The 26,911-nt window shown below is 31.8% G+C and overlaps 2 protein-coding genes across 3 annotated transcripts; one reads left to right on the top strand and one right to left on the bottom strand.

Moving 5' to 3' along the window:
* Positions 1-171: 171 nt before the first annotated feature.
* On the top strand, positions 172-25,362 carry LOC139495133 (uncharacterized). The gene is made up of 3 exons (XM_071283300.1): positions 172-307; positions 19,396-20,982; positions 22,106-25,362. The coding sequence occupies exons 2-3, from the start codon at positions 19,405-19,407 to the stop codon at positions 24,125-24,127; spliced, it is 3,600 nt and encodes a 1,199-aa protein (XP_071139401.1). The 5' UTR covers positions 172-307; positions 19,396-19,404; the 3' UTR covers positions 24,128-25,362.
* Positions 6,839-16,108, bottom strand: LOC139495127 (uncharacterized). 2 transcript variants are annotated; one of them, XR_011657266.1, is made up of 4 exons: positions 15,708-16,069; positions 12,935-13,021; positions 7,889-11,769; positions 6,839-7,855 (listed from the first exon to the last, which is right to left on the bottom strand). XR_011657266.1 is itself a non-coding variant. In XM_071283284.1 (3 exons), exons 1-3 carry the CDS (start codon positions 15,781-15,783, stop codon positions 11,513-11,515), a joined length of 420 nt encoding a protein of 139 aa, XP_071139385.1. In that variant the 5' UTR covers positions 15,784-16,108; the 3' UTR covers positions 6,839-11,512. The 2 variants fall into 2 exon arrangements, 1 of the variants encoding a protein (XP_071139385.1); XM_071283284.1 differs by having other exon boundaries at positions 6,839-11,769; positions 15,708-16,108.
* Positions 25,363-26,911: the final 1,549 nt, after the last annotated feature.

Here is a 26,911-nt window from a genome sequence, read left to right as displayed (position 1 = left end):
GCCCAAATAATTCCATTTGTAGATAAAATTAATATCTTTCTTTTCTTTAGACAAGTTTGTCCAAATTATTCTGTCAAAAAAAGAAATTAATAAACAATAATAAAGACAATATGAATTTGACACAATCTTGTCGCCATTGCCTGGGGGTAAATGTAAAAGGTGCATCAATCTTGTGTTCTTACATCTGATAGGACGGGATAGTGTTAAAGTTACTACACGATAAGACGTCTGTGACATAATTTGAGAGGAAATCTGAGAACTTTATCTTATATTAATGAAGATGGTGGTGATATGAAAACACCTAACGGTAAGATTGATATTTAATTAACTTTATTTGATCTTGGCTTATCATGTAACAATCAAACTAAGTATTGGCAAATGTTGAGCAGCTTCAAATTTGGCCATCCACAGTGTGGCAAGGTTTGTAGCAAACACCGGTATTGATCATAATTAAATATTCAAACATTTTGCTGAAATCTCAGTTTATGAAATTTACAATTGAAAAAACGATTTCACGCTAAAAAAATTCCGGCAGAGTCGTACAAAGATAGCTCTGACCCTAATCGTTTTACTTAAAGCCATTTTGAAAGGCCTATATGTATCTGCTTTGTAAACTCGACTTCAGTTTAAGCGTGCTCGTTTGATCGGATTTGTTGAAAGAAGCATTTAGAAGGAACCAATTGCAATTGCGATATCTGTCTTTTCATAAGAATTCTATTAACAATAAATACGAACACATTATTTATTTGAGGAAGCATGGATGGTAGAAGCATATTTGCTATGCAATATGGCCGTGCAATTTAGACAATAACTATACATATCGTTTTTAATGATTTTTGGAGTAGCTGTAGGTTTTGCTTTTATGCACCTTTATTCCAGTAATCGAGTAAAATAAGGGGGGATTGGTTCTCCAAATGTTAGTTTAACAACGCCATTTATGAATGTAGCTGTCCTTCATATATCAGACAACTCGTTAGTGGTTGTCCTATGACATATCTCAATGATTTTCGTTATTAAGAGTTTCGTGTTGGTTGCGAATAAATGATAGCATGTGTTTCCATTTATTCACATTTTGAGACACGGGTCAATTGAAAGCTAACCATAATTGTACAAACAACTGTATACTTTAAAAGATTACAGGTAACCCTATTAATGCTTTTTGTTGCTTCTGTCGTGCGTATTATTTAGATTTCGACAGTGAACCAAAGTAAAACGTTTCCTGTTGTTGCGTTTAATGAAATTCTATATTTGCGTCACAAGCATGACTTAGAGTGCAAATGAAATTACCACAGTTAATGAAGTTTTTGCGTCCAAAGAACATTTTTGTATTAACGTTACTTCATTACAAAAGTTCAAAAACACAAAGAAAAACAATGATGTAAACTAGTCAAGAGCTTTGTTACCAAAAACGACAGAACCAAATATAGTTACCTTTGCCTGGGGAGTTTGAACCCTAGCTAATTTTGTAATTTGTCAACGGAGAATTTATGAAAATTTTGTTATTAATCATATCAGCACAAAAGTACTAAGATAACCTCGGGGACTGCCAGTCCGCCAGCAGTGGTTGGAGGGGTTTTATGTTCTTAAATATAAATCGAACTTAGCAAATCGTGATTTATGCCGAATAACAGTTAAGAGCAGATAATACGTATGGGACTGTCTGTCAAACAGCTGTTTTATCAGCTCAATACAGAACATCATTATAAAAGATACAGAACATGGTCGCAATAAGTTTTAACTAATCCCCAAAACAGATTCTACTAAACAGGTTGTATATATTATGTCTCCAATCCCTGTGTCTGCGAGAGATCCTAGAAAGCAGGATTCGAAATATAATACTCTTACGTTGTTCAACTGCTATGCTCAATTCGATTACAATATTGGAAACAAATACATACTCCTTCGTTATGCTCCCTCCATATAAGTACTGTTATTTGTTAATAATCTTAAATCAACCAAAAATGAATTAAAACTTTTTTTATTGTCGGATTTTTTCGTCTTTTCTTTCACTTAAGATTTGTTTTTGTCCCTTATCTGTCGTATGCCTCTTTTAAAATTCCCATTTAAAGTGCCTCAAAATTGAAACAATAATGGACACCTAAAAAACTTGAATGTATTTAAAGCATACCAATACATGCTTGGATAAGACAACGTAATATATCAAAAAACCGTTGTTTTTGACATCCGAGTGACATTTGAATTGTTTGCAGTCAGTACTTAATCCATCATATAACTTCATTGTATTGTTAAGTCATGTACATCATACATGTCATGTGGGAAAAACACATGTCGAGGACATCTCCAAAAAGACTTTTTACTACCATTTAACAAAATGGTTTCAATTACAAAGTTATCGCACAAGGTAAATGGGTTGGTTCCATACCACGTCTCTGTGTTTTATTGACCATTTCTTGTTATATTTGACATAATGGATATTTTTACTGTTTTGAAAACTCTAACGGTAGTTTGTTTCTACCGAAATAAAAACGGAGGTTAAATGTGTGTAGGGATCTAAATATTAATATCCCAAAAGACAAAAATAAGTGTAAATAATGGCGTTCTTACATTGTGTAGAACATACTGATTCATTGTTCTTTATGATTTTAATGAATTCACTTTCTAATCGTATTACTTAGTTTATTTGATGTAGTATTTAAATTATCTCAAAAGCAATTTTCAAAATACCCTGGGTTTTTTTTATTGAATATTGCCTTTTATTTTTTACGCATTCTATTCCTGTCTATATATATAACTATGACATACATTTCGATGGGTTTTAACAAGAAAGTATAATACCGAATTAAATGTCTAAAATATATCAAAGATTCAAACAGGCTGTCATGAGACCTCACTGAGACTTAAAGATGAGGAACAGCTATATAAGCACTGTTCCTTTGCTTTTAATTTTTGCATGTGCATGTGGGATATTTTGTAATGAATTGAATACATGTGATATCCTCTCTTTTCTGTCACGCAGACGTTTCGAGTACGATTACTCATATCCTGGCTTATCTCTAGTTTATCTTGGAACAGCTAATTCCTCTGCTTTTAGTTTTAGCATGTGCGTGTTGGACGTTTATCATGAATAGAATACACAATGTGCTTTATTTTCCATGACGCAGATGTTTCATGTACGAAAGCCTATATCCAGGCCTTACTTTTATTACTTTTGTATCGTCAAAGGAAAAAAAAGTTTATAGAAGGATATTACAGTATGAATTTTTGTATAGACGAATAAACCACTGAATCACTATTTTTGGCAACTGCTGCGTCATTGGTTTGCGATAAAACTACTTTTTTCTAATATAAAAAAAAGAAGATGTGGTATGATTGCCAGTGAGACAACTGTCCACAAAAGACCAAAATGACACAGACATTAACAACTATAGGTCACCGTACGGCTTTCAACAATGAGCAAAGCCCATACCGCATAGTCAGCTATAAAAGGCCCCGATAAGACAATGTAAAACAATTCAAACGAGAAAACTAACGGCCTTATTTATGTAAAAAAAATGAACGAAAAACAAATATGTAACACATAAACAAACGAAAACCACTAAGTTCATTGCAAAATAGAAGTATAATATTGAAAATAAGCTCATTGTTTGAAACCCTTTTTTAAGCAAAATACACACAACATGAGTACAACCAAATCCTTTCAAATGTTAAGTATGCCTGACAGCACTGTAAATATATGTGTATGGAGAAGATATGATCAGGTCAATTTTGTTGTCCCTTTAATTCAGTATCATCAAAAGGAATTATATGAGTCACTTGATACCAATGTTTTGTACATATCTTAGTTCCTTTTTGCTTTTTGTCTCTAAAGAAAGGCAACTAAAAAGAAGTCTAAACAAGAATGTGTCCAAAGTATACGGATGCCCCACTCCCACTATCATTTTCCATGTTCAATGGACCGTGAAATTGGATTAAAAATATAATAAGGCATTAAAATTAGAAAGATAATATCAGAGGGGACATGTGTACTAAGTTTCAAGTTGATTGGACTTCAACTTCATCAAAAACTACCTTGACCAAAAACTTTAACCTGAAACATGCACTTTCATTTTCTTTGTTCAGTGGACCGTGAACTTGGGGTCAAAAGTTTAATTTGGCTTTAAAATTAGAAAGATCATATCATAAGGAACATGTGTACTAAGTTTCAAGTTGATTGGACTTCAACTTCATCAAAAACTACCTTGACCAAAAACTTTAACCTGAAGCGGGACAGACGGACGAACGAACGGACGAACGAACGGACGAACGAACGGACGGACAGACGGACGGACAGACGGACGGACGAACGAACGCACAGACCAGAAAACATAATGCCCCTCTACTATCGTAGGTGGGGCATACAAAACCTTTTTAAAATTTAAAGACTATGATTGTCTTCAGCTTAAATTGAAATATCGTTGAATTCCGTGTCAATCTTTTAGATTTTGCTACATATGAGGACTAAAATTTACACTTTTGCGAATTTTGTAGTTTCTTTCAGTTCGAATTTCATTTGTCAAGTCAGTTAATTTATTTTTTAAACCATTTGTGATTAAAGAGGCCACAAATCTCTAAAGGAGTAGGTCCGGTAAGGGTCGATTTTGGACACTTTTTAAACACTTGAGTGTCTATTTCAATTGATTCAATTAGTGTATGTGAAAGATTTTAACTGATTAAGTCATTAAAAACGCCCCGATTCAACCTTAAAAATGAAAAAACTATCAAATATGCAAAAAATCGTCACTTTTCAGATTGTTTTTGTCAAAAATGAAAGTGGCCGCATCCGTGTTCATCCTCAACCTTTAAATATGTTATGTATTATCACCAAATACAACTTCCATTCCAATATTATGAATAAACACGAATGCGGCCACTTTCATTTAAGACGGAAACCCTCTAAAATTTAACTAAAATGCGAAAATTGTGAAGATTTCAGTAAATTAGCATGACTTAATGATGTAAGTACTCGATATATGTGCATTTTATTGTCAAAAACAGTCCATATTTGTGTGGCAGAAGTATTCTACTTTACAATAAATATAGCTAAAAGATTACATTTTCACAATTTTGTAAAACTGCTATATTTTTGGGCCAAAAAGGGGTCTTACTGAACCTACTCTTTTTGGTTCTTGTTATTTGGGGCAAATATTCTTTGCAAAAGACTTTAAAATTTTATTAACATTTGCACAACTCTTCAGATGAGTAGGGTCAATGTAGTTGAACATAAATTTGCTTGCATGTCCATCAGGTCCATCGCGGCTAAATATTTCTTTCTTCACGATTGTTTTCCTTTTTAATTTTCATCACCTTTTCCCATGTAAATAATGTTATCAATTATCATTTTAAAAGATGTATTAAATAGGGCTTTGTTTACATGATTTGTCCTACAGCAAAAATGTGTCGTTGAACTGTCAGTTTTAAAGGTCGGGCCGTTTAAAATATTATGTACAACTTGAATAATAACCTAATTGTTCCCTTACAGTTATATTCTGCATTAGATATTTGAGTCAATTAAAAAAAAACTCGAAACTGATACTATGTGGCTTTCATACACAGAAGATGACTATAGTCCAAAAGTTTTGTTTAATAACAGAATTTCACAAAATTCTCACGGTCAAATCCTATGTCTTTTTGGCATTGATTTTGAATATAACGAGATGTACATTACATCAAAAAGAAAACTCTAACCCAACTATAAAAAATGCATAATTCCAGCAACAACATATTCTTAATGAACAATAAGCATACAACCCAGAGACTGACAACAACTCACTATTTCTGACACAGGAAACCTAGTCTCCTTACGACAGACAGCTAAATATTGGCAGATTTAAACCATTTTTTTGGAATCCTCATTGTTCCTCTTGGATATTTATTTTTAATAATGCATATTAATAGCCAATCTGGAAAAAAATCAGTCATCTCAATATACTGTATTCATCTGCTGACAACATAATTACGCCGTAGGATGCCTATGCCTCTGAAGTCCTCGATATATTATCGAAAACGGAGTCGATATCTATAGACTAACATATAATGTTAAATTTGATCTCTTTGTCAAAGCATGGAAGTAAAGTGAAACAATGAAATATGTCTATGGTAAGAATAAACTAATGTGTTGTCGGTTAGTTAACATCCAGCGGCAAATACTACATAAGCATCTTAAAATATACAAGAAATTAATTTGGAGAAATTTAACTGCAACTAGACAATCATTGTGTGTTTGGCCGTATGAGACCTACGACACTCGAATAAAGAAACATTTAAAGGTTTCTTCAAATTGCAGAGAGCGTGGTTTTCTCCAAACACATACATGTAGCATCAATGCAAATGTCTGCTATCCATAAGAACGTGCATGTGTATTTTAAGGTGGTACCAAACACTACAGGGAGATAACTCTGTAAAAATTAACGTTTTAATCACGTTGTATTATAAAGGAAATATTTAGCTTCTCAATATGATCAAAATAAGTGTTTGTCAAACTGCTGATAAAGTGGTTGGTTCACATTTTCTGAAATTTTATTTTCATTTTTTTTTTGTCAAAGGGTCAAAGTAAACATTTTGTCAAAATTTTGTGAAAATCAAAGTTAACATTTTGTCCAAATTTTGTGAAAATTAAAAGAGCCAAATTAATATTTGTCAAGGTGCTGGGTACCACCTTTAAACGTTAAAATGAAAACATGGAAAGTGTTTGTTGTCCATATAACTGAGACAGTTTTGTGACACAAAATATTGTCTTTAATTGTCTTTAATCTAGTGTAGACTAACAGGTGCAAAAAGTAACATTTGTGTGTATTCTTATCTTCTAACAACTTAATTTATATGTATAACGATAGTATTGTCAAATTTGAATAACTTTATTCATCCTTAAATTCAAACATGATTTTAACAGGATGGACATATATAATCTACAATTCAGCGTCCACATAACAATAACTTGGCAGGCATGTAACAAGGAAAATATATGCAAATTACAATCGACCATAAATCATGCTTCCTTGTTGCATCCCACGCAAACTAAAATCAACCATACATTTATTCATACTTCCACGTGTAAAACAAACGAAAAATAAAGTGGGCAGCATCCCACGTAAATTACAATCGGCCAAAAATTCATACTTCCACGTGAAAAACAACGAGTAAACATTGCAGCATCCCTCGCAAATTTCAATCAGCAGTACATTCATACTTCTACGTGCAAAACAACGAGTACAAATTGCTGCATCCCACGCAAATTACAATTAGCCAAACATTCAAACATCCACGTGCAATACAATGAAAGAATATTGCAGCATCCCACGCAAATGACAATCAACCAAACATTCAAACTTCCACTTTAAAAACAATTCAAGTGAAGATTGCAGCATCACATGTAAATAACAATCAATCATATACATTCATACTTCCACGTGCAAAACAAAAAGTATACAGATTGCAGCATCCCATTACTTATTTGTGCTTTCAACCCTTTTGGAAAAGAAAAAAAATTGCACATGAATGCAAGAGATTCGTAGAATGAAACAAAATTTACAGTAAGATGTACATTTCATTGTTTGCACATCTGAATAAATCATTTCAAAATGTGATTTTAATCACTTTAAAGTATAGCATTGCCAATCATTAGATAATATAATGTAACTTATATTTAATGTTTTGATAAACAAGGGGGAAAACTGACAATGAATGAGTTAACATAATTTTATAGTTATTCGTCCGTTTTTTTCTTAATCTTCTTTTTTATAAAATTTTAACATTTATTAATTGTTCGCCAAATCAATTACGTCATACTGCTTTTTCTTGTGCAGTACACTAATTGACGAAATCTGTATATTACAACAAGTGAGAGACAAGGTGCATCCTGCTGTACACGTTTAATTACCTCGTATTATACTTGTAGAAAAAAACAAGGCAAGAATAACACAAGCATACATGTAATTAAAAGTACAATTTGATAAAAACAGTAATCGTATCCCTTTTTGTTAACAACGTTTTCTACTCACGAAAAAATCAGTGTGTTGAAGATATTGCATCAATTTGATTATCAGTAAACCAAACACATGGTTCTCTCACTTAGAATTATATATACATTTGTATAACCAGATTTATATTATAGAGGAGAACGATCAAAGTAAAAAAAGTTTGCATCCATTGGCACCGCTCAATAAATCACTTATACACACATTCCATGTTTCTTTCAGATCATAGTGCATTCATGTCTCGTTCACACATTAATACAAATTATTGAAAATCAAATGAAAAAAGTTTTCATAGGATAAATAGATTTGATTTTTTAAAATGAATTTTCCTAAGGTGTATAGCCAACATTAAGGATATTTCTTCAGAAATATTCCAAAGACGTTTTGGTTGTCAGAAGATTTTTAACACATCAACTATAAATAAGAATCAAACTTCTCACACATCCAGAACACAGTCTAATGAGTATATAACAAAACAGAATTGATCACTAAAACAACAATCCATAATATTTATATCTTTAATAAACAAATACTAGTAGCAGACCAGCTGCTAGCATAACAAATCAATACCAACTTGTTCATTTTAAAACATGGAAAAACTATTGACTAGTATAATATTGTACGGTATACAATTGTATAATTAGGGAAGAAACCACTAATTTGAATCTTGTGTTAATTTTCATACCTTTTGAATTATTTGTACTGGAATTTGAAGTGTCATTCCGTACAGTAGGCATTCATGCATATTTACATATCCACTGGAGAAAGCCAACTACTAGATGATTTTACATAATCTGAATTGGTAAAAGCTATTCCCTTTTTTCATTAAAGAAATGCTATAGAAAAAAAGCTTTTAAATTATTCTTTATACTACCAACATGATCGGTGAAAAACAACTCTGAAAGAATTTCAAAAACAATGTATTGCTTGTAGCTCGATAATGCAAAATGTGCCGTTTAAAAGTCCATTTAGATTGCTGTCGAGAGAAAATCACCCTCTTGACATCACAGAATTTAATCGTTCAAATATATCAGTGCCGATCCAAAATTTCGTGGAAGAAAAAGTAGCATACAATCTACACTCAAAGTTACTTCATTACTGTTTGTGAATTAACAAACAAGATGTCATTAACATATGATGGCACATTTAAATAGCGCACCGAGTAACATAAGACACATGAAGTCACGAATCTCATTGAACTATCATATTTTTGTTTTCAGGATTATTTTTTTCTTAAGTTTTTGATTCGTAAATGACTATTTGATCATTCAATGACATTTAAATATCATTTTTTATTTGTACATGTATGACAGGAAATATACACTGAATGACCTCATTTTCTATAAGTTACTGCAAGATTTGACTTAGAAAAATGATTAAGATGATAATTAAGTCCAAACAAAAACAAATAACTTATTGTCAGAATAAAGAAAATTGACCTTCATATATATTCGACAATAACAAAATTGGAGAGCGGTTAAATGTTTTGTATGCATAACAGAAGTCTTATTTTATGTTCTTTTTAAATAATGTAAAACATAAATGTTATTGTGATTTATGCATTCATATTTAACATAAATGGTCACAAATAACATTACCAAGAGAGTGTAAAATCTTAAATGGGGATCTTTATATGTCTTGATTTCACAAGAACTATCAACGAGTTTGGAATCAGTATCTGTATATAGCCGAGCTAAGCTAGTATACAAAATAATATAAGTAATATTTGAAAGGGTTCGAATCTTGGAAAAAGCTAAAAAAACGAGGACCGAAAATTATCATACTTCTAGCGTAATGTAGTAGCCTGAGTTTTACAGTTAGTTTCTTTAAAATCACTCTTGTGTAATACAACTATTCCTTATAAATGTCAACCATATTGCATTAACATGTTCTCGCCCTTAATATGCATTTAATGTGCCGCTGGACGTTAAACAGCCATCGATCATCGTCATCATCCTCCAATTGAAGTCGTATAATTTTGGTAAAAACCAGTCCAAAATTTAAAGGAGAAAACTTGCTAACAATAAACCATGTGATTTCTGAGAAATACTAGCTAACATTTTAATCATTTGTTTTTAACAAATTAACATAATTATATTATAAATTTCTCCATATACATACACATGTCATTTATCATAAATAAAGTAAACAAGTCAACATCAAAACTTAATCATGAATATATATATGTAAAATATGACATAGTTTTTTTACAGTATTTAATTTCATATCAAATATATTTTTATGTAGGCCAACAAATGTTAAATTTAAATCCTTATATCAGTTTTTTTTCTGCAAAATGGTAGCTCTTAAAAATAAGCTGCACAGTACATGTAGATCGAAGATCTCCCAAGCAAGATAAAAACAACTATCATACAATTATACGACGTGCATTAATTCGTTAAAATTGGTTGACATTTACCATTCTCAACAAATAATAAAATCGCAAAAATCGATGAGAATAACAAAAAGAATGTAAAATTTTTGAATATCAAGGTGATAACTATATTGGCTGATCGATCTGTGTTTCTTACAATTATCATGAAACTATCGTCTATAGACGAACTTCAGAGCAATTGTATTGTTGTAGTATTATCACTAGCAAGATTTCAGGACGATCAATTACCATACAGATAACTCGGTTGCAAGGAAAGATATAATCACTGATAAGAAGTAGACACTCATACATCTCTTATAAGTAGAATAATTCTATGCAAGCTTCCTTCCAATATGGAATATTCAGAAACACAACCGTGCATTCTGTTACTGACAAGAATTTGCATTATCACTTATGGAAAAAGTTATTTATCACGCATCGTACCTTTAATATTTGACACTGGACGTTAAACAACCAACTTTCAATCAATCATACCTTTAAACTGAAGTTATAAGTCGTTCACCTTTTAATCGTAATGCATAAAAATAATCTGTCTCAGTTAAATTTACCTTGGTGCTTGAAGCTATTAATCCTAATTTAAAATACTTAGTATATACCATTGACATATGTAATTTATTGTAAATACATCATACATGTAACAATGAAGTTTTTAACACATTACATCATTTCATTTTGGATTTCAGCGAAAAAAATATATATCAAGAAAGAATATAAGAATTCTCTACATAAAATTTCAATATGAAATTAAGTAAAAAAATGAACGATTTATAGTAGACTAGAATAGTGCCAAATAGTATTTCAAAATAAAACAGCATGACGACTCTTCAAAATCGAACAACACAACAAGAACTTACACAAATAATGTGGAGACAGTTTTGAAGAAATGTGGCATTTAAGAAAAATCTTGAAAAAGAAATGTAAGCAACAACAAAAAAAAAAGTAGATATAAATAAAACTCCAAAAGTACAGTAATACAAATATTACCCGAAATACAAGTGTGGTACTTTCATACAAGATATATTGAATTATATTGCAATGCTTGTTTATGTTTAGTACAGCCACAATTACTCGTGACGAAACGCGGCAATTCTTTCTCCCTGAGGTTTGCAAGTAATGTTATAAATTTAAAGCATGATTTTCTGACCTAAAATCTCGTTTTCGTCTCTATTGCTGAAATAACTTGGCTATGATTGACTGTTTCGTTGTTTTCAACCATTTTTACACCAGGTACCAAATCAATTCTAGTCTTTCGAAACCGTCGTATTTTTCGCAGTCGCCTTCTATTATAATATAACACTATTAATACTGGTATGGATATCATTGGTACTAGAATCAGTATAATACCAGCTGATAGTACCCCATAGTCCTTGTTATTTATTGAGTATAACGACAACAGTATACCTACAAATTAAATCAATTATAGCAATAATATCATGAATATATGTATCAACTTATTATCTTTTAAGCATCGATCGTAAAGGTTTTACATTGTGCATCGATGAATGTGTTGGTTTTTTTTTAATTTCATGCATCTAGGTTTCTTATGCCACAATAAAATATAATCCTGTTTCCTGTTTCCCTACTGGTCCAAAATCTTAATACTTAGCCTAAAAATATTAATAAACAATTTTGGTTCAGCACCTTTAAAGTACAGAACATCTGTGTAAAATTACTTTACCTATATATATACAGCAGACAGGAATTGAAAACATTTTTTTATTTTTATCGTATTGCCATCGGAGTATGAAATTGTATATACCACTAGAAATTAAAATGTCAATGCTTTCATTGATCTCTTGTATTGTTAATATCATTTCATAACGATTGAATATTATTCGTCTTTTATACAGATTCCGGATTTTCATTCTTTTTAACCATAATACAGTTACTTCTAGAAAGAGACTTGAGTTTCATTTAATACGGTGACTGATGAAAAGTTTGAGTACAAAAAATAATTTAAACTTTTATACATCTGTTTTGTGTACTGTCTAGTAAAGATAAAGTATAATTGGTAATATTCAAATATTTCATCATCTCTTTTGAACTGTCTCAAATCACGTGGTGGTAATTTAAAACTGACATTGTACATATTGTATTGACCATTGACAATTGACCATGTATGTGACTATATGATAATCATTGTTGTTCGGTTGATGTAACATTAACGTTTATAAAATTGAGAATGGAAATGGGGAATGTGCCAAAGAGACAACAACCCGACCATAGAGCAGACAACAGCACGAGGTCACCAACAGGTCTTCAATGCAACGAGAAATTCCCGCACCCGGAGGCGTCCTTCAGCTGGCCCCTAAACAAATATATACTAGTTCAGTGATAATGAATAACATATATATCTCCTTTGGTTACATTAAAATATGTGTGTCTGTTGTTGGAGACAATATCTTGACCTCTAAGGCCATGTTTGGTTAACTTGTTATTAGGTTTCTGTACTATTGACGTTGGTTCCACAAATCCTTCTATTTAAATTGTTTAAAAATACTTGAACTGCATTTAAATGTTTATATTTTTCAATATGCTTAGTTTATACCGTGCTTATTTTACATACCAGCTGGCAGCACTACTATAAACAGTAGTCCTAACGAACATCCTGTCAAACAGCCGGACATACAACATAGTCCCATAGGCTCGTCATCTGTAACAAGATCGAAAAAACTTTATTATACCCCCCAAAAATGTCATCTGTTGACGGATAATTTGAAGAATATACAAAAAAAAAAACAGCTCGTTAAAACAAGTTTGAGGGTTTTAATGAACGAAATATTTGAAATTAAACTACACATGGAGATAATACCTGAAGGTCCAAAAAGAAAGTAAAAATATTAGAATCCATACATCACTAAAAATTAATTGAGAGCATGTTCAAAATCTACAAACTAATTAAAATATTTACGATGTGCTGCTTATAACAAATTAAAGCATGAGTTTTTTTCTATACCAGTAATAAATGAAATATATATCGGGCTTAACTGTATTCTACTGTCGAAGCATAGTACGTATATTTCTCTCGGGAATACAATTTACGATTTAATATATAAACAATACGTTGCTCCATTTATGTCATTTGAAATAAATATCTCGCCTTTAGTAATAATTTGTGACAAAACAGTTTCCAATTAATTATACTTTATTATCAACAAAACAATCTAAATGGTTTGCATCAAATGCAATCAGATATTGCAGTTTCAATATAAAACTGTTGAGGTACCTGCATGATATTGGCAACAACACATGCTTTGGACTGGTAGAATGTGTAATCTCATTCTTGCCGTTTCATGTAGATTTTTAAAATAGCACTGAAAAGTAATCAGTCACCTTTTTAAGAAAGTTATGTTTTGTGAAATATGTGTTTTTGTATAATTCTTTTCCTAACTCTGGGCGATTAAGAGTACACATAACGTTCTACTGGTACGAATTGATCTAATGAAAATTACAGAAGGTAGACAGATCGGGAAAAACAGACAATCTTTTATTAGCTTGTAAACTGTTTAATCTTTTGAACACATGCAGAGTTACATGTATGGAAAAAGATACAAAAAAGATAACATTTTTATGAAAGACTGAAACAGTGAAACGATATGAACATCACTGAGCTCGTGATATAATGATTGTTTCAAATAGGAATGGAAATGTGGAATGTGTCAAAGAGACAACTCGACCAAAGAGTAAAAAATACAGCTGAAGGCTACCAATGGGTCTTCAACACAGCTGGCCACTATACAAAAATATGTACTAGTTTCGTTATAATGGAATAGAGTGTGGCAGGTGCTTTGTATTTTATACCATCTTCTATTTAAGTTTCTACATTTATTATTATTTTCTTTGCATTCTCATCTCCAAACCACCTGCACCTTTGTTTTAATTATTTAGTATGTTTGTCTCTGTTGTATTGTTCCAACAATGGTTCAATCAAAATGAAACAAATATGAAAATATCAATGAATAATATATTGAATAGATAAATTAGTCAATAAGGCTTTGAAAGACTTGTTTAAAACCATGATAAATCTATATAGTTTGAAATCGAAGACGGGTATTTATTTTGAAATAGACGTATTGATGTCTGATATTGACACCAATAGCAAACAAATCTAAACAAAGCATTTGTTTAAATAGTGATATGGAAAGTTAAATCCTAAGTGAGACGTCTGAATAAACATACGCAATACTAGAATTACAATAGTATGTTTATCTATAAAAAGATAATACGTCACAGTATTGTTCAAATATGGGTTATCAATAATTCGTACGGTGTATTACCTCGACTAAAAACCATACATATAAATATACTTCTTTTCTGAACCTAATGTATCTCTTTTTAAATGGTTAGGCGTTTTAACTGCGACGTAGTATGATTTTAAAATTAAACTTGTATCCTAACAGAAAATTCGCAGCGTTTATGTACTTCCTCGCTTAGCATAGAAAATGTTCATAGCCATTCATATTTTTTACAGTTAGTTAAAACCAACTCTGTTGAAAAAAGAAACGGCACATAACAGAGCAATGGCTTAAGTAAAGCTTAAAAAGAAAAGATAAAAAAAAACTCAACATTGTTTTTCTTATTTTCTTATACACTTTTATTTCCCAATTCAACTAGGTTATTAAGTGGCTTAAAATAAATAGGAAAAGCAACCATGATCTAATTGTACAAGATCAAAATGTGTACTATCTGTTACTAGTATATCTTCATCTTCACTTATTGCCTCCAATTATGCTGGTATGGCTTTGAGGCTGTAATGTGTTATCCTGTAGACATTTTATCATCATGATCCACTAAGCAATGTTGCTTTAATTAGCTCTGTCTGTAGGCAGTGGTTACAGTTACGATATAACCTTCTGTTAGCTTTCCCCTCAAGTCTAAATATATACAAACTTCACTGATTGATTCGATCTTTAAACAAATAAATAGTATGTTGTGTTCGTATTTTGATATAATCAAGTGAAATCTGTTATGAAAATGGGCTTTAAAAACTACTAGGGAATGTACCTGTAACACTTTTTAGAACTTGTCTGTATTTATTGTGTTGCATTATTTTCTCGACAAAAGAACAAGGGGCTCTGTTTGCGATAGAAAAGTTGCTTCTCTGGACTTCATGTTTGTCCATGGAGGTTTTTCCTTTCAAACATCTATTGACATTGAAAATACAACATTATGTCCAGCTGTTTATGTGGTATCCCTTGTAAAAGTCTCTATCCTTAATTGAACTTTAAATACAATATTAACACGTCACAAATTGTGTACCTGGATTTAAAGAAAGAATATATCCCATGAATATGTACAAAGATTTACAACCATTTCATAACTTAAAAGTTGAAACCTACCTTCGTCTTCGTAATCCAAATCTTCATCAAGATCTTTTTCTTTGTATATGGAATCTTCACAATGTGCCAAGACCATACTGACAATGCATTCGGGTTTCCTTGAATATTTTACATCCTGTTTCTTGTTCACATATCATTCATTTTCCATTATAAACTAATTAATCTTGGTTAATTGTTGAAAACTACTTATTATATAACATTTGGTTCTTGGAATTAGTAAATATCTTTCCTTAGGAACTAAGTTCCGAATTTATCGAAAAAATGATTTTTGATATATCAATCCAATTGTTTAACCATTGATCTCTACCTAATAGACGTTTAACACAGGTGAACGGTCCATGCCGAGATAACTACTTTTACCTGAATTCGTGACTCCTCGGGACTTTACGCAATAACTCCATGACTACCAATAAATAAATGAATAATTTATTGTTCAGTGGCTCAATCAATTTCTAACAAATAAATCGTATATGAAATACAATTCAACATTTAAATTTTATGATCTCATATTATTTATCAATATCGGTGTTTTGATAAACATCATGATGCATTTACAATAAATAACTTATTGTAAATATGTATTTATAGACAATCTTTTAATCGGATAAAAATAATTTGAACTCTTTTAACTTCATCCTTGTTTTAATTATCGTCATTTTCTCTGAAATTAGATTTTTTCCAAATAAGAAATTAATTGTTATCTTTTAAATTATCATAATACAGATAGCATTAAAAGATAATGTCACATTTTTAGGAAGTTTTTTTATTATCTTTACCAATGGTTTAATTTAATCAAATTTTGTTGTACTATGCAGAAACATAACTTAATAAATTAATACTTTTTTTTATTGTGACTCAATTAACTTGACAGCATTGACTTCACGGTTTAATTATCAAAATATGTAATTGCTTTTATTAATATATGAAATCAATTAGTCACTTGAAACTGGACACTTTCAGACTGTAATCTATACAAATTATATAATGATTAATTGTTCTTACAAATATATGGTTAATAACATTAAAAAGACATTATAATATGAAAACAAACACGAATCAATAAATCGATAAAATAATAATAATTCAATCTCATCTAAAATAAATGAATACACAAGGGAGCATCGACTTTTCAATTTCACTGTACTAATTGATCATTGATGTTTCTTGCTTAACGTCCAGTGGCAAATATGTCTGAGGATGAAACTAGAATTATAGATAAAGCAAACAGAGGATAAATAGTAGCTGTTGCTGCAATTGACCTGAAAAAGTATTATTTTTCATTATAATCTTCTTGAAAGACACATATTTAAGATGTTGATAATACGAATAAATAGACCCTGCAATTATATTCGCGAACTGTAGTTAGAAAACTACTTGAAGGTGGATTAATAACATTTATACTCTTGAAGCACAAAAAGCTTTGGTACTGGCTATTTCAAAGCGATATAAATGCCTAGTCCTAGATACTTGTGATGACGGAATTCTGAAAATCATAGAGGAGAGGATATATATACATTTTGTAAATGCATTTTGCAACAATTGACATGCTTGGGCAGTGACAAATATTTGAATTTACACTTTCATTTTGTCAAGAATATGATGTCAAAAATATATACTAGTAATCAGTCATGTTAACATGTTTTTCTTTTTAAATAAATAGTAAAACATCAAAATGCAAGCCTTTTTATAAAAAGCTGCAAAGCTTTGACGTTTGGTACAGAAGTAGGATGCAATTATTGAAAAACGACGTCAACTAACGTTACCATTACTAAACCGAACACCGTGCGTAACGTCCATGCAAATAACCAATTAATACACAGGTAGGCAGGTCAAATGAAATGAAGGCGGAATATTTTTCATTAAAAAGGATGTGTGAAAAAATGTTATTTCAAAAAGCTAGATATGGAATTCTCCGAGATTTTGCAAGGTGTCCTTTTATGTGCAGAGAGATGGGTACATGTTCTCCATTTCTGAGGAGGCATCAAATTTAACGTCTCATATGCGACCGCAAGTGACTGCAAATTTCTATATCCAATACGTTTAAACTGGGTCCTGAATAACTGAAGGTTCTGGAATAATTGAAGAAAGAAACGTGATGAATGCTCTTTATATAAGATTGATTGATAGTTGTTTGCTTAACATCTGATGAAAACTGGTTCACTCATAACCAGAACAATTCGAATTCGAAGTATACTATTATGAAACTATACACTTACACTGATGCTTAACACACTAAATTGCTTACATGGTAACCGTACGTAGGAATCCATATCAAATTAAAACCTAACTACACAGGCACTTGTCTCAGAAAAAAATTTCCTATATACCTTAATATAACAGTGTTATATTAAGGTATATAGGGGAAAAAAATTCTGAGACAAGTGCCTGTGCCTAACTACGAGCCCATCAGTCTTTGTTCCTCTTCAAACCTGATTCAGAATTAGTATACAAAAAGCTAATACAATGCTTTTGTTTAATAAAGTTAGATATCCAGTGTACTTTCGAGGCTACTACAGAGGCTAATTGTTTGGTGTATTTATCTTGAATTGACATTGGGTTCTTGTAACTTCCGCGCGAATTTTGTATTTAGCGAATTTTGTATTCATCTATTCTGTCGACAGGTTTTGACACTGTTATCTGTGTTTTCTTTGCTGTCTGTATCCTTTGCAGATCGTTTGATAAACTTGGTTGATTTTGATCCGTACAGAACTACCATACAGAACTATTACACGTACCGTTTTAACATATAACTTTAAACTTTAGTTGGTTGCAACTGGCTCGTATGCGGAATTACTTTTAAATATCTATGTAACTAGAACTATGAAATATCTGTTTAGCAGTCACCAAGCGCCGAGCAATCAGTTGTCGACACATATAGAAAGACATATAACTTTGTTGCATATTTTTAGTTCTTTGTTGCTTCAGACTTCCGCTGCATTTGTTTGCACTTGTCTAGCTAAGTCAGGAACCTAATGTACAGTGGTTGTCGTTTGTGGATGTGGTTCATAAGTGTGTCTTGTTTCTCATTCTTTAAATAGATGAGGTTATTGGTTTTCCTGTTCAAACTGTTGTACATAAGTCATTTTTGGGGCTCTTTATAGCTTGCTGTTCGGTGTGAGCAAAGGCTCCGTGTTTAGGACCATACTTTGACCTTTAATGGTTTACTTTTACAAATTGTGACTTGTACGGAGAGTTGTTTTATATTATTGGCACACGTACCACATCTTCTTATATCTATGATTAATTAAAAAAGGGAGAAATCCAATGTCCGTGCTCTTAACACATTTTTCCGAAATAATCTTCAGCAAAATGTCTCTTCACAAAAATCTTGGAAGGCAAAAACTATAAACCATTTATTGTCAAAACAACAAGTAAAGCACGTACGTTTTTCTTAATTTGAGTTTCAGAATCTTACATATTCTTTGTAAAATTTTCAAAAGCGTACACCTAAACGATGTCATTGACAAACACCGTCCTAACAAAAAAAAAACCATAAACATAACCATTACTATGATGCGGTGCTTTTCATTTTAGGGTGCTTCCTTTGAAAAAATCAACAATAATCCTTTAGCTTCTGAAATGGCGAATTGCTAACCACCGATCTAAATAAGAGATAAAGTTCTGTGCCTTATTCGTATGAACTGTATTAATTGTATTAATTGAATATTTTTTATTTTATCGTTTACAGAAGTAAAACATGGACAATGAGAGTTTTGAAAACATAGATTCCGGTCACGAGACAGAAAATACTAAGTGCAATTCCGATGAAGGTTTCGATAACGTAGATAAGAGATTTCGCAATGTTCGCAATATTGATACACATTATTTAGGCAATAGAATAGACCCTACGAATGAAGCCTTTGAACAGGATGATGAACTCAAAAGCGACAAAAATAAAGAACAAGATGTTAACACAGACGATAACGACAACGAGCAAGAGTTCGTACGAGAAGAAGATAAAGTTAACAACAACGAGGAAAAAACTACAGCTGATTCAATCGAGAAACGCTCAACACATGTAAATGGAAACGCAAAAAAACCTGATTTCACTTCAAACCACACAGATGAGAATTTAGTATCACCGGAAGATACTGTAAATCATATAGGAGATGAACTAAAAGAATCCGGAAATAAATTCAACAATGTCGATTCTGAAAATCATAACAGGAAGTCATCTGATGAAAGTTTGGAAACCGATGAAGAAGAAATTTTGCAAAAGACAAAATTTGTAGATTCCGAAGTACCTAGACGTCCTTCTAGATCTCGCCGTTCAGGTGTGGTGAATGATACAACTTTCATAGAACGTTTATTGTCTACAGAAAGTTCAACAGAAGATGTTTCTAATGATGATATACTAGATTTAATTCAGAAAGAGGCTGATATTAACAACAGCGTTAATGACGAAGATTCGTCAAAACAAGCAAATTTTTTTATCGGCACTCCTTCGCCAACCAAAACAACAGTTGATCCTTTGGAGAAAGAAAATACGTCAAATGAAAACGAGGCAACAGATGAAAACGAGGCAACATATAAACCACTTGAAGCTGCACCAGATGTATATTACGAGGAGGGACCAAAACGACTGAAAAGACATACCATAGAAAAAGAAGACTTTTCAGGTGCTAAGACATTTCAAGATAAGAATAAACTTATTGTCAAGTATCCAAATAGAAAAGTCAGTTTTGAACACCGTCTTTTACATGTTCCCGATCCACATGATAAAACAATATCACCATTAACAATTGACGTTGGCTCTGCATCTCCGAAACCTATTCTTAAAACACCAACACGACGAACTAGTTTTGAGTCGCATATGGTTAGACATATACAACCGACGGGACATTTAAATTATGGTTATCTCCATGATGAGTTTAAAGATAAACTTGAAAAGAGAAAAGTAAGCTTAGAAACAAGACATTTCTATAAACAGGAATCAGAATTATATGATGACAATGAGTATGAAAATTATACAGACGGACACTCGAAACCTGGAATTGAAACAGGACAATTCGTTAAACGGGAAAAGGAAAACGGCGTGAGCTTTCAAAATGGTTCATGTGAAAGATCAAATCCAGATGAAGACTTTTCAAATGGCGAAATAAGAAGTTTTTCTAAGCGACCAAGTCTTATATTTGACGACGACTGTGATATCATAAATAAAAACTTTTCTGCACACCTAAGGAAAGATTCCATTGCTCTGACTAGTGAGAAACTTCACCAGCTCGAAAGTATTCATCGACATTATAATTCCTGTGATTATGATATGAAAGAATCGGTAAGATATATATATATTTGAAAGGCAAAAATAGAAAAATTCTTTCAAACATCCCAATGATATATATACGAATAATTTAAGTGATAGAAATTGGTATAGGTTGGTATCTTTTCACAACGCTTTTAGTAACAGTTAACATGAGAACCTACACTACACCAAAAAGTATGTATTATACCTATCAACTCGTTTGTATAACATATCAAGTAACCAAATTATTTTTGAAAAAGACTGTTGGTAATATCTAGTTATTTCTGACCACAACCCAAAGAGAGGCTATGTTTAAACAGTCATTTTTCAAATGCAGTAGCGTGAAGGACTATAGCAAATATTTGAGACAAAGTTAAAACACATAAATGAAATGTTATTATATCTCATAATCTGCCAGACTATTTTTATATATAGCTTTGAACTAGCTTTCATTACATCTATATCGGTTCTTTGTGTTTTTTGTCCTCAAGTTGAATGGTATGTTTTGGCTTTGTGCCAATTTGATTAGTCAAGCCAGTTCTTATATTGTGCTTTTACTACACTGTCGTAGGTTATGGAGAAGGATGAGCGCTCATTTATATGTTTAATTGCGAAATACCCTTTGTGTGCCTGTTTTAAGTCAGTGGTTTTTGTTGATGGTTGTTTGCCATTTTTCCCATTTATTGTTTTGTCATAAATCCAGCGATTGACTTTCTTGTTTCAGTTGTTGCACCTTTCATTATGTCAGGGTTTTGAATAGTATATCATTTAGACTTACTGGATAGACTAGTTGTCGCAGGGACAATCATACCACATCTACATATTTTTATAATGTCTTGTGAACATATGCAGAATGGTTTTTTTTTTAATTCAAAAACTGTTCGAACCAAACAAAAACAGTATTCTGTCTATATGTAAGCATGACATTCCTATAGTCATGTGAAACTTACTTTAATTAATTAGGTGTTAGTATATGTGATTACATATATGATTTCTTTTCATTACTGGATACAGCTAGTATACAATGTTTAGATGTGTGATTTCTATTTCTGTTAATTTATTTTTAATATTTTATTCTATTTTTTTGTTTTGTTTGATTTAATATTTGGATTCTAAAACAATCCAATGTATGATAGACATATTATAATTTTTTCAGAAATGGAAGAAAGCGTTGTCGAATTGGAAAAAGTTTCAGCTACATCTGTGCGTAATCTGCATATTTATTGCACTATTGGCAATCGTCATTGTAGGATGGCATTTTCATCATAGAAGTAGTAAAATAGAGAAAATTGGCAAGCGAATATTTTTTGACCCAGCAACACATGAAATTTATTTATCAAACCCAGGAGACACACACAGATTAAATGGTGAGATAGGTATTAATGTGCCAACGTGGCAATTACCGTTCCATTGCCATACGGAGGCTGAAAAAGCCACGTATACCTGTTTAAGATGGAAACATGGTGCCATTCTCCGAATATCTTACTTTGAAAGACCCGATGTCAATTGTTATAACATCTCATGGGAACAATTGAAGCATGATCTTATACCATTTGACTGTTTTGATCTCGGAGCAGATCACTGGTACGGACCAGGCAATCAATCAAGCCCTTTTTGGCCTTTAAAGTCCGAGTCGTTTGAATTTAGTGCATCCATGTCCAGACATTTTGATGCTGGTACGTTTAGTTCTGCGATTGATTACCACTGGATTTCCTCTGGAGGGTCCGCTATATTTGTTCCAAATGATGTTCCCTTAGAAGTTAATTGGAACAAACGGAAGGGTCAAATGTGCTTGATTGCTAAATATTCTGGTGATTTCTATGGAGGGCACACTTTAGAAAACGCTCGCTTGAATTACACCGTTTGCAGTGGGAAAGATGCTGTTACAACCTACAAATACACAAGAACACTAATGGGTAAATTACCCAAAATATTACCGTCGAATTCAGTTCTTGAAAGACCAATATGGTCGGCTCGAATTAATAGTACTATTGATACAGACAAGGAAAAGATAACAACCATACTGCAGAAACTCAAAGATGAAAATCTGAAATGCAGCGTGTTTGAAATAGCTGGACAGTGGCAAAAACGATTTGGGGATTTGGAATTTAATAACAATACAGTGAACAATATTTTCAATGTAAGCGACTTAGCTACAAGTAGGGATTGTACACTTTCAGTAGAAATTAATCCTTACTTTGATGTTTTGTCTTCCAATTTCAAAGAAGGCATTAAAAAAGGATATTTTATCAAAGATTCGGGAAAACATGCCCCTGGTATTGTAAATTTTCGACATGAAATGAATGCAATGCTGGATGTATCTGAAACGGAGGCAAGAGATTGGATGAAATATAAATTAGGACAGCTGAAAGAACGATACAATATTCAAAGTTTTTCGGTTATATACGGGGAACCCTATTGGATACCATATAATCCGTCGTTTTATGCATCAAATCTTAATCCCAGTACACTTCGTGAAAAGTTTTCTGAAATGTTTTCTTCGGTCGTTTCAACTTCCGATTCAGATATAATTCAAGGAACGTCAAACTCGCAGAATATTCCCCACCTTATACCAGTTCCAGCAAAAATCACGATGCGAAAGGGAAAACTATGTTTAACTGGTGTGATAGAAAGAACATTAGCTTTGGGTATCAAAGGATATCCATTCGTTGTCTCGGATCTGTTTCCAGATGGCTCGAATAAAAGGAGGAGACTACCCTCTAAGGATCTGTATATAAAATGGATCCAGCTATCTGCCTTCTTTCCAGCAATGCGGTACAGTATAATGCCGTGGGAATATGATCAATCAGTTATCGATATTGCAAAAAATATGACAAAGATACACAAATTGTATGTCACAGGGACCGTTTTATCTCTGAAGGGGGACATCCAAGCTGGTTTACCGATAATAAGACCAATATGGTGGGTATTTCCAGACGATGAAGAAGCATTCAAAGTTTCAGATGAGTTCTTGGTAGGAGATAACATATTAGTTGCCCCCGTTCTGTGTGAAGATGTAACTCAAATAAAGATATATTTTCCTGAAGGTATGTGGAGTGATAAATCTAATGGTCAGTTGATACAAGGTAAAAGTTGGATTACCTATGAAGTGAACAAGAATGAAATACCCTACTTTTTTAGGGTAAAAGTTCTTTCTAACGAGGTGGCTCTGGATTAATCATAGATCTATCAAACATGTACTGGTGAACCATATAAATATGTATGGATAATTCTTTTGTTGCATATTCAACAGAAATAAGTTGCTCTCTAGTCAAACTTTCAAAAAAACAATCACAGTAACTGGAATTTCATATGTGCATTAAGGCTACAATATTATCCTGCAAGATGTCAAAGACATATTTAAAGACAGGTCACAATTGTGTACAAAGCAACGGAATCAATTAGTTTGTTTTGTCTGTAAATATCATTGTTATCTAATAAACAAACGTATAGGAGTTTACTTTTTCCCCTTTTTTTTCTTTGTGAATCTGGAACTCGATTATAAATCGAATAAAGCTTTGTGAAATATTTTAAACTGTGCAGTGTTTAAACATTTCCAATCATAGGTTATATAATTTGAAAATAGTGCTAATCATGTAATATATTAATTGGAATCATTAGTTGCGTGTGAGAGAGACTATAATATTTGGACGAAAATGAGGAATAATAGTTATGGTTGTGAAATATTCACTTCGAGTGTGCTAATCTAGTCATGTATAAAATATTTGAATTGTATCATATATTGAATGGTTGTCAAAATTACAATTCGAGTGTACTAATCTAGTCAAGTATAACATGTCTGTTATGAAACAACAAATATTTCATGGACACTTCCTGAATAAGTTACAATAGGAATATTTATTGTTTACATATCAAAATTATGCATTTCAATTTAAAATTTGAATGATTGTATAGATACAATACTCGTATTTAATTGTTTTATTTTTTTGTCTGTTAAATATTCTCAAAAGAGTCTCCGTACGTGTATTACTCAATAAGTGAGCAAAATGGGACCGATTATTGCTGTTTAGGCCATTTGTAAATATTTATAGTTTTATATGATCAAGTCATTTATGGTTATCCCATGAGGACGCGGTGTGTCAGTGTAAGATCACCCCGATGGTCGGAGGCCAGATCACCCCTGTTAGAACAAAGGAGTTGGGATGTAACTCTTGTTAAAGCAGAAACTGAAGTTTATTTTCAAAAATATAGATATATCTCCTGGTGATTGAAATAAATGGTATTCATCTCAATATACTTGACAGATAAAAATTTGAATCTCTATACTACCCTTTCATTATTTGTCTTTGTATTGGAATAATAGACAATTCAGGACAATATCATTGCTCCTCATACAATAGTTTAATTTTTCTTATCACAAGGTTCTTTTGTAATTAAAATTTTTCTATCCGACATTTCCATTTTTCTTTGACATTCTCTTTTCGATAACTTAAAAACAGTAATTGTGTGCTCGAGTCTTAATGACATTAATAGCAACATTAAGACGTGTCAATTTTTTATTACCAATACAGCAAACATCGTTCTAAGTTTGCACACTAAACGCCCCTCTTTAGATAAATTGGAAAATTTAACAGCTTTCTTCAAACGCTTTGTTGAGAAGTGACAACAAAATAGGCTGCGGTGTAAGAGAAATAGTTTATGCTACTTTAGAACCCTTTTGGCTTGAATAATTGTTCCTATGTCCTACTTTTCTTTTCGTTCAACTTATGTTGTATCTTAATTAGAGTGGATTTTCGTTTAGACCAAAATGATAGGAAATAAACTCATCATAGATACCAGGATTGAAATTTTAGACGCGCGTTTTGTCTACAAAGGACAAATCGAAAGGAAAGGAATGTTATATTCTTCTTCATTAGTGTGATTTAATGTTAAATAGATATGATAAAATATATCATTAAGGAAACCAGGTTTCAGATTGTAGTACGCCAGACGCGTGTTTCTTTTACACAAAGCTCATAAACTGTGCTCAAATGAAAACATTTAGAAAATGTATTCAATTAAGAAATTGAGTAGCACTGAATCAAAATATTTTACATCTTCAAAATCTTGAAACGGTGTTTGTACCCAAAGGGTAGACAATTTTTGGTGAGAACTAAACAGGTAGATCTAGTTTTACCAGTATGTGTTTTCACAATTTAAATGTATGCAAATCAACAGTGTGATCGGTTTAAAGTTATAACATCATTTATCCATACTTGTCGTTTTGAATATGGATGACATATTTGTCACTGGAGTTATCAAAATGAGGACAATCAACCAATCAATACCAGAATAAAACACATAGAATATTTTTGGTTTGCATTTCTGTATAGTAGCATTTGTATTTCAATTTCCGTCGAAGAAAATATAATATATTCTATAAATAAAATATTCGAGAAACTGTCTGCAAATAATGTATATAATTATGTGAAGTGTACAAAACGTATTTTCTATGTATTAATAAAGAATTGTTTTGTGTGTTTTATTTTGAAAATCTTATTCTTAAAAACATCATGAACAGGTTAGCATTTGAGCTTTATCGGTGATAAACAGTATAGGAGATATCAAGGAGGTTCAATGAAAACCAATTTAAAAGAAAGACAAACAACACTTTGACCAAAGAAAAAAAGCCAGAACAGACAATCATCTTTAAAACTATACATATAAACTAATAATTGGGTAACATGGACCAGGTTGATAAATAGTATCCGCTTTTCTTGTATCAACTGTAGTATTGCTCATATAAACTAAACTCCGTCATCATCAAGTTGCATTCGATAAAGTAGTTTGAAAACATAAAAAAGTAGTCCGTGGTCATCTGCAAGACAAATATACGACAGCGATCAATTAATTACATTTGAAGTTTTCTCTAGTGTTTTGTGGCAGGACTAATGTCTTTTTTGCGTTTTCCCTTTCGTGAATAGTTTTCTCAAATTCTTTTTTAACTTAAAGTGTATTTGAA

The sequence above is a fragment of the Mytilus edulis genome, chromosome 1 (assembly GCF_963676685.1).
Source record: "Mytilus edulis chromosome 1, xbMytEdul2.2, whole genome shotgun sequence".
NCBI classification, from domain to species: Eukaryota; Metazoa; Mollusca; class Bivalvia; order Mytilida; family Mytilidae; genus Mytilus; species Mytilus edulis.
The sequence above is the reverse complement of the archived record's forward strand: the minus strand, read 5'-3'. Positions and strand labels throughout refer to the sequence as shown.

What these genes read in the sequence shown, in the direction of transcription:
- LOC139495127 (XM_071283284.1), bottom strand. Translation starts at nt 15,783, where the DNA reads ATGGTCTTGGCACATTGTGAAGATTCCATATACAAAGAAAAAGATCTT. An exon ending in TTTGGATTACGAAGACGAAG is followed by an intron (nt 13,022 to 15,707) that starts GTAGGTTTCAAC and finishes ATCTTGTTACAG; the next exon opens with ATGACGAGCCTATGGGACTA. An exon ending in TATAGTAGTGCTGCCAGCTG is followed by an intron (nt 11,770 to 12,934) that starts GTATGTAAAATA and finishes TTTAATTTGTAG; the next exon opens with GTATACTGTTGTCGTTATAC.
- LOC139495133 (XM_071283300.1), top strand. Translation starts at nt 19,405, where the DNA reads ATGGACAATGAGAGTTTTGAAAACATAGATTCCGGTCACGAGACAGAA. An exon ending in ATTATGATATGAAAGAATCG is followed by an intron (nt 20,983 to 22,105) that starts GTAAGATATATA and finishes TAATTTTTTCAG; the next exon opens with AAATGGAAGAAAGCGTTGTC.